The 8,285-nt window shown below is 38.1% G+C and overlaps 1 protein-coding gene and 1 long non-coding RNA gene across 2 annotated transcripts; both read right to left on the reverse strand.

The window, feature by feature from the left end:
* Positions 1–1,144: 1,144 nt before the first annotated feature.
* Positions 1,145–3,626, reverse strand: LOC148997393 (uncharacterized). Its single transcript, XM_089132550.1, has 2 exons — positions 1,564–3,626; positions 1,145–1,468 (listed from the first exon to the last, which is right to left on the reverse strand). The coding sequence occupies exons 1-2, from the start codon at positions 2,666–2,668 to the stop codon at positions 1,221–1,223; spliced, it is 1,353 nt and encodes a 450-aa protein (XP_088988676.1). The 5' UTR covers positions 2,669–3,626; the 3' UTR covers positions 1,145–1,220.
* Positions 3,627–5,867: 2,241 nt separating this feature from the next.
* On the reverse strand, positions 5,868–7,826 carry LOC120460896 (uncharacterized). Its single transcript, XR_016146339.1, has 4 exons — positions 7,210–7,826; positions 6,970–7,041; positions 6,553–6,763; positions 5,868–6,390 (listed from the first exon to the last, which is right to left on the reverse strand). It is a non-coding gene; the product is annotated as an uncharacterized LOC120460896 (long non-coding RNA).
* Positions 7,827–8,285: the final 459 nt, after the last annotated feature.

An 8,285-nucleotide genomic window follows, 5' to 3' on the forward strand; every position in this document is an offset into this window, starting at 1 on the left:
GAATCTCAACAGTGGTAACAGTTATAAAGCATGTTGCATTGCATTCTTGGTACCACCAATCAAAACTCATTCATGGCTCCTATCATGCATTGCTGCATGAATAAATAATGAGCTTATGTTCAGAGGTGATCTGTTTGTCACCATTGCTGAGATTAGTGTGTTAATTGAGGGCTTGAGACCAAGAACCATATAAGTCCATTTTTTCACATTTTGAATAATAACGTTTTTTTTTTATTTTTTATTTGGACTCTGAATATTATATTATTATTATTTTTTAACTTGAAGATAGACAACAAAAGCTTCACAATTCTAATGAGATAAGATTTTTTAGTATCAATCATAAAAATAAAAAGTTAGAGTAGTTTACATTTCTGAAATGTGGAAGAACAGTATATGTCCAGTTAATGTGGAAGAACAGTATAAGTCCAATTTATCATATCACTTTAAACCACTGGAGATTTGATTCCTTTAACTTAGATTTAATACAGTAACAGAACCTTAAAGAAAATATTAAGCATTTCTTTCTTTCAATTTCTTTTATTTTTTGTCAACGTAAATCACAGAACAAAAATACGGACAATACAGTACAAACAATGAACCAATACATAGGCCTACTCATAGCACATAAAATAAACGTCAGTACAAACAATAAACCATACATACAATCAACAATACATACAAACAATAAACAACAGTAATAATGGTAAACAATACATATTTACAATACATTATCAACATTCCATGCTATGTTCCAGTATATGCAAGTTTATACATCTTGCTTTTTTGTTCCTTTTAACTTTTATAATACATTTCAGAAATAATCAGCCCATTAATTCATTTAATAAATAAATAAATACCTATATATTCCTATTATACAACATAAGATAAGACATACAAGATAAGCTACTATTATGATTACTTTTACACAATATACACAATATACCCCACTGTGGCGAATAGAATGAGGCAGAGGGCCGTGAGAGAACGGTGCAAGGCCGGTGGTGCGAATGTTAATGAGTGACATCTGTGAGATGCACTGGTCTCGCATCTCTCACGGAGGAGCGGAAGCATAAAGGAGGAGTGACAACGTTGAGAGATGCGAGACCGGTGTGTCTCACAGGTGGCGTTCATTAACACTCGCACCACTGGCCTTGCATCGTTCTCTCACATCTCTCGTCCTGTTCGCCACACCCACCTTACCCTGCACAACACATCCCAGACTACTCTTCACATTCTAATGCCTCATAAAATGCTTGGGCCCCCACTGGCATGTAGGCAAGCATTTTCATTAGGTCACGGTGCTTCTCCTTCTTGATGGGCAGAGGGTCCTCGTAAGCACGAGCATACGTGGTGGAGAACAAGGGAGCTGGAGGTGGATGATTCTTCCTCTGTTTGGTGATCAGCCAGGTCTTCCATCCCTCGTAGATGCTGTGGCTCTCTTTTGTCTGGACACACCATGGATCAGCAGCTGAAATCATGATTCAACAAGAAATTCACTAAAGATTCTTCTTTCATGCACATATCCCCAACACTGTTAATCTCAGAAAAACTTTAGTTTTTTACCTGTCACTTTCAACCACATCATGGATGTAATTAGGAAGCCAGGTGGACGCTTTAATGTTGCATCAGGGAGCTGCCTGAAGTCTGCACATTTCATTTCAATTACTTTAAATGGATGCTGCTGCCTGGCTCCACGGATCATCTCGGCTACATCGCTGGGGGTGTGGAGTGTGGATACCTTGCGCCTCTTGTCCAACGTGGCAAAGGAACGGTCACAGGGAAGGAAGGAGTGACCAGACACCATGAACTTCTGCTCCATCTGACTGAAGTAGCCTCTAGATACGAGCAGGGCCATCAGGTTTAGCACTCGCCAGTTATTGTTTTGCCCACAGCATCGGTCACTATAGACGATGAGCTTCCGTTCCTTTGCCTGGACTAGGGGGGTGAAAGAGGTTTCTGCCCACTTTAAAAGGCAGCTTGCCACCTCGATGGAACGTCTGTGAGCGATGCCCTCATGCCAAAGGCACATTGTAGGAGGATCGTCAGTGCCCATCTCTTGGATACAGAGGTTGTAGTTGGCCAGCTGTCGTTGATAGTACACGTTGGAGTGTGTCAGGTTTGGTGTGAACACTACCCCCTGCATGTCGATACAAATGACATGGCAGTCATCATTGGCTTTGGCCCACTCTGTGTCAGCCTGCAACTGTGTGTACGCTTTTTCAGCTTTCCGGTGGTGAAGCTCACTCTCGGCTGCGATCTTCAACCTTTCTCCATCTGATGTAGCAGCTGTTAATTTTGAGAACAGGGCATCACATTTAGCACAAGTGTCACTTCTTGGCTGCCCAAAACTGACGTTCTGCTGCTTGAAGATGTCCCTATAGAGCCAGAACTTTGCAGTGGATGTTGGATTCTTTTCCTTGTACAGGCGGAACATGCGGAGCAGGTTTAAATCAGGGCTCAGGTATTCCCTCTCCACATCTCCCTTCATTCGTGAGTAGTGGTTCGGTTGGCGTGGGAAGCTCAAAATATGCTCTCTTATCCCCTCTCTCACTGCAGGATGAATGCTATGAGGCCTAAAAAATAAACACAACTCATGAACAAGGGAAATATAATAAACTATGCTGGTCTGTTTTGCACAATTACATTGTTTCTGTGACAATAAATGCATAATTCTTAACTTTCCTCTAAACTACAGGATATTGTTTTTCACATACAGTCATTAAAGCGATATTTCAGGATTTAGCATTAAGCTTTGGATCATTAGATAACCGAATTCTTTTTAGTATTTTGAATTACCATGCTTTCCTCCCTCATATACCCCTGAGATGAGAGATTTATCTATTTTTTGTCTGGAAAAAATCCTCTGATGAAGCAAAAACCGTCATTGTTTACATGCACACCTTTTGTTTCAATCAAACTGAATTTATTACGATTTGTGAATCTGAATGTAGTGTTTGTGTGATTGCTAAATATGTGATAGATTGATGTATGTTTTAGCATTACAATTTGGGAGTTGTTGTCTTTCATCCCCATAAATCAAAAATACATTTTCTGGCTTTTCTCAGTCTAGAAAGCTCCAAATTCAAACATAATTTCACATTTCTACTACATAAATGACCAATTTTAAATACACATTAATCTTTCCAGATCTAAAGTATCCCTAAAAAATCCACATGCTGTAAAGATACAAAAATTAATCATACATTACATTTGCATAGCACTTTGCCTCTGATATCAATCTCAAAGTGCAAAAATTTGTTTCCTGACTGGGCAACAACAGTGAGCTGAATCCTAACCACTACGGTACGTGCACGCTGGCGTTATAAGGTGGCAAGGCACCCGACACCCTATAATGCCAGTGTACCATTAGACCAGGGAATGTTGTAAGGCAACAGATGCTGACAATGGTGCAGCTTTAAAAAAATATGAGGACGAGAGCATGAGGTCCTTCATGATTTTTTTTTTTTACTCACCTGTTCTTATGTTTTCCTCTGAAGTCCTCTAATGGAGACCTGACTTTAGCTACCTGATCTGTTCCCTCTGACTCTGACTGACTGCCTAACTTTTCTTGAATAACCTTTTCAAAGATAAGTAACTTTAAATAAATATGTTATGGACAATGTATCTAATTAATGCATAATAAAAAAATTAACAAAAGTAAAACACTAAGCTATATAAAACTTGCCTGTAGGCGACTGTTGGTCAGTTGAAAGACTGACATAAATGTGAGCTTACAAACAGCAAGTCTTTGGCCTCCTTGTTGCACATGGTACTTGAAGGTGTACTTCCTCTTAGTAATCTCAGTGTCAGGCCCACGTGGTCGTCTGCGACTCACCTTGTGCTAGAAGTAAAAAGACATGAAGTAAAAATACATTTACCATAGCGTAGCAGGCTAGCCGTCATGTAGAGCTGTCAAATTAAGGTCATTAAAGGGATACTCCCCGGTTTTTCATATTAAACTCTCCAGAGTGATGATATTATCCCTGGGGGATATATATGCGTCGAGTCGAATTTCTCCCAAGCACTTGCTGTGGTATTCCGCCATACAATATAGTTATGCACTTTACACACTTAGAAAAGCGCAATATTTTATTGTGTGTCACCGTCCTAGGTCGTGTTACACTACTCGTGTAAGTGTATTTAAATAGGGAAAACGTGGAGGTATCCCTTTAAGTATGTGAGTAGGCTTTGGTAAGGATAATGAATAAGCCATGTGTATGCCTTTTAGGGCACCAAAGTGCTGTGGTCTGCAATGCACTTGGTGGCCTACTTGATGCCGATCATCATTCATCCATCCTCACAAAATGTAACATTTACAGTGATCAGGCACATGTGCAGTCTTAGTGAATTTAAGGTATACAGTAATATTTAGAGTTGAGCCGGATACTCGGCTAAAACGAGTATCCGGTACGGATAAAGCACTTTTGTCGAGTACGAATATTATACGAGTAATACGAGTAAATATCTGTGCTCGGATAAAAAAAAAAAGTTATGTTGAGATTAAGGCTGAGCGATATATCAATATAAAGAATATATATATTTTTTAAATGTGATATGTAATTAGACCATATTGCATATCGATAGGCTATTCAGGTTTGCGCTGTGATCCTTGCTCCAAGCAAGCTGCTGAGTGCTGACCCAGAGCTCTCTGCACTGCTCCCCGCGCCCCAGCCACTCCTTTTCCACTTTGCGTGCTTGATTAAAGCATGTTATGTTATGTAATGAAATAAAGTCTTTCACCTCAGCAAAACGGACTTTCTGTCCTGTCAGCCGCCCGTTATACTGTAACGTTAGACGTAGCGCACACTCAATTGCAAGCGCAAATGCGGCGGCGCGCGCTGGATCGCCTCTGTATATAAAGTGCAAAAGAAACTATACGAGCATGCAACACTGTTACGTTGTAAATTACACGAAATAAAAGCAATGCAGTTATGATTTTCATTCTATTCACCAGAGCAGTTTTCATGTTTCATAAACAGTTCTTGTTAGTACTGTGTATTCACTATTCACCATAGTAACTGTCGTTTCTATATTAACCCCGTAATGCCCCTATTTTTCTTTGTGTTATTTTTTATATTTTTTTAAATGACTGTAATGGCTCATACCAACGTTGTATTAACAAAATAAATAAACCAATTAATAAATCACAATTACAATTCCAAGGGAATAATCTGCAATGAAGATTTTTGTCATAGCTAATCATGCAGCCCTAAGGTGAAGAAACCTGTTTATTATTTATTCATTTGGTTTGGCAAATGTTCAAGTTTCAATAAAACTACTTGTGACATGTCATATTTGGCTTTGACTGAACATTTGCTCTCACTTTGCAGAAAAAATATCTGGATATATTTTGTATATCGAAATTCAGCCTAAATATAGCGGGATATAACTTTTGGTCCATATCACCCAGCCGTAGTTGAGATGAAAACTCTTGTTCATTACATTTTACTTCATAATTGCAGCCACTTCCCAGATAGCAAATTGGCCTTGGGCCGGATCTGGCTTAATTTCGGCTGAGATTTTGGCCCACATACCGCATGGAATTACGGGCCAAGGTTGGCCCAAGTGCTGTTTGCCGTAAGTCAACCAGATCAAAGCCGTGAGCAAACCAAAACTCGCCCAGAGCTTTGCAGTGTACCCAGATATTACCCAGAACTGGGCCAAAACAACGCCGTACTCCCCATATGTCAGCCAGACAAAAGCCAAACTGCCACCACCTTTAGGCCAGAACTCAGCCACATCTTATCCAGAAGCTGCAGAAAACAGCCATAACTGGGCCAATATTATACCAGAGTCCCCAAAACTGAACCAGAAATTATTCCTGTGTAAAACAAGGTATAATAAAAAAAAAAATGACACTACAGAAATGCAAAGAACAATATTTTATTGAGAAGGGAAGAAAATCTCAGCCAGATAAAAGGATAAACAACAAAATACAAGCCAATACTAGAGTAAGACAAAACAAAATATAACTATAATTCACATTACAAGAATAATAAAAAGACAGCAATAAATTAAAATGTTACAAAAATGTGTATGTGGCATTCTTAAATAATGAGATACAAAAATTAACAAAAATATGTTGGCCGAGAGATCTCAAAGTCCTGCAACAGAAGAAAACATGCAAACAAGAAAAACACCAGCAAGTCAAGACATCAGTTTCACAACACACATGCTGCAAATACAATGCAAACAATAAATAATAATAAAAATAAAAACAATGAACACCATTGTCGAGTAGATATTTGTTGGTCGGACATTTGGAGAGCATTTATGTATTTGGTTGTGTTTTAGCATATGTGATAAAGATGTTCTTATTTTACAGGGGTTTTTTTCTGTTTGCATCCATTTTCTTCTGTTGCAGAATGTTGAGACCTCTCAGCCACCGTACTAAAAAGCAACAGAAACCAAGCAATACATTAAATTCATACAAACAGTAAAGCAAAAGTGTAAATGTGTCATGCATGCCACACCACCACTGCTATGACACATGCTATAGTATCCTTACACTAACAGTGAATATGTGATGAAAAATACTAAATGAAATCTTACATCTTATTAATCGGTCATCACTTGAGAGGCTTTTTCTCTGTGGTCTGGGTGTTTCATGATGCCATGGTGACTGTATTGCCTGTCTGTGAGACTGTAAAGTTAAATCCTGTTGCCTGCGATGTTCTGTGAGGTCTTGTGAACTTCTCTACTTGCCATGGCTGCAGTAGCCTCCTCATCGGTGTCATTTTCATCCATTAGTCGCCTGTTTCATCTTTAGGAAAGGTAAATTTTTTTAATGATTACTAAATTTGATTAAGAAAGTGTGGTATGGTCATGTAAAGACTATTCAGTGACAAATTCCCTTTTTGCAATTCAAAAAGAAATGTGCATTATAATGTGTTAAACTGCACAAATATATAAGGACCTGTAAGAAAGGTCTATGTTAATGAATTAACGTTAAAAAATAATCAATCTTACTTTATTTTCCGTTTTGGTGGCCTCAGAAAGATCAGCTGTTGTTCAGCAAGAAGCAGCTTCCGATGTTCTTCACTATAATGTTAATTTTCAATGAAAAACAGAATTCAAACATCAATTCTATTTCCTCTCCAACATAAAAACACATAAAATCCAACCACACAAACCCCCCAAAAATCGTATCTAGTAATGCGCTATAGATTAAAATCCACGTGTTAAGATAGTGAAAAACTATAAACTTACCTTGATCATGTATTAAAACTTCAAAAGATAAAACCAACACAGCGTGATTGTCGAAGTTAGAACAACTAACTTAGTTATTTGAATTTCACCGCGACTGCGTTGAGTTGCTGAATAGCTGCTACGCAACTTCCGGATCCTCTGGTAGGCGGGATGGTGTCACTGGGTGCATTCTGGGAAAAGTAGTCTTTTTGCAAAGCGGATTTAACACTGTACATGTAAATCAACTACAATTTCCATGATGCATTGCAAACCAGATTGTATCAGCAGCCACAGACGTCGCATCGACTGCCGCGTGGTTTGCTCACACTGCTCTAAAAACACGCAAGTTTCCCGGAGATTTTTAAAAACAGAACGTTTTATTTAACCGATTTCAATGGTTTACGTGGAGAACATAAATGTTTCTTCTCCAAATACTTACAATAGGCTATGTATAGGCTATTTTATGGAGATTATATAATTTTTTTATTGAGGAATTGTGAAAACTCAAAGCATGGGTGGTTTTTGCTTCAAAAAATCATAGTTTAACCATGGGTTTTTGTAGTACATCTGTAGGCTACCTAATAAATTCCCCAAAAAGTGAATTTTTGTGTGTGTGTGTGGCATATTGATTACCATTTGGATAACCACAAAGTACTCTTTCAGTTCCATTCAATCTTTTGTCTATGCTGCAGACTGAACCATTTGTCTTCAGTCATTTTGCAAACATCTTTTTTTCCATTCTGCAATCTGCACATTATCACCTCCTTAACCCCCCCATTAAAATAATCTTGCCAATAGAATAATCAAGGCTTCTTTCCTTAAAACCTGCCTACTTATGTGTAAAAGAGAACTATTTGCATACATATCTATATGTATTTTTAACTAGGTCTATAACAAACTTATTTCATTTTATTATTTTTAACAAAATTAACCCTATTTATGAGGTTGCATTATAATTATGTCTAAAATATGAACCAATTTAACACCACATCTTACACGGCTATTTTACAGTACAGCACTTTCATGAGGTCTGTTATTTGCTCAGCCAACCAAAACCCAACCAGATCTCAGCCAAAAATTTCCTTATTCTGGCAGAC

This window comes from Pimephales promelas, chromosome 2 (assembly GCF_988280905.1).
Source record: "Pimephales promelas chromosome 2, fPimPro1.hap1.1, whole genome shotgun sequence".
NCBI classification, from domain to species: domain Eukaryota; kingdom Metazoa; phylum Chordata; class Actinopteri; order Cypriniformes; family Leuciscidae; genus Pimephales; species Pimephales promelas.

Bases quoted from the DNA above. Each gene is read 5' to 3' on its own strand.
- LOC148997393 (XM_089132550.1), bottom strand. From the start codon at position 2,668: ATGCATTTATTGTCACAGAAACAATGTAATTGTGCAAAACAGACCAGC. The intron at 1,469-1,563 runs GTAAAAAACTAA...TCATGATTTCAG, and splicing joins GATGTGGTTGAAAGTGACAG to CTGCTGATCCATGGTGTGTC.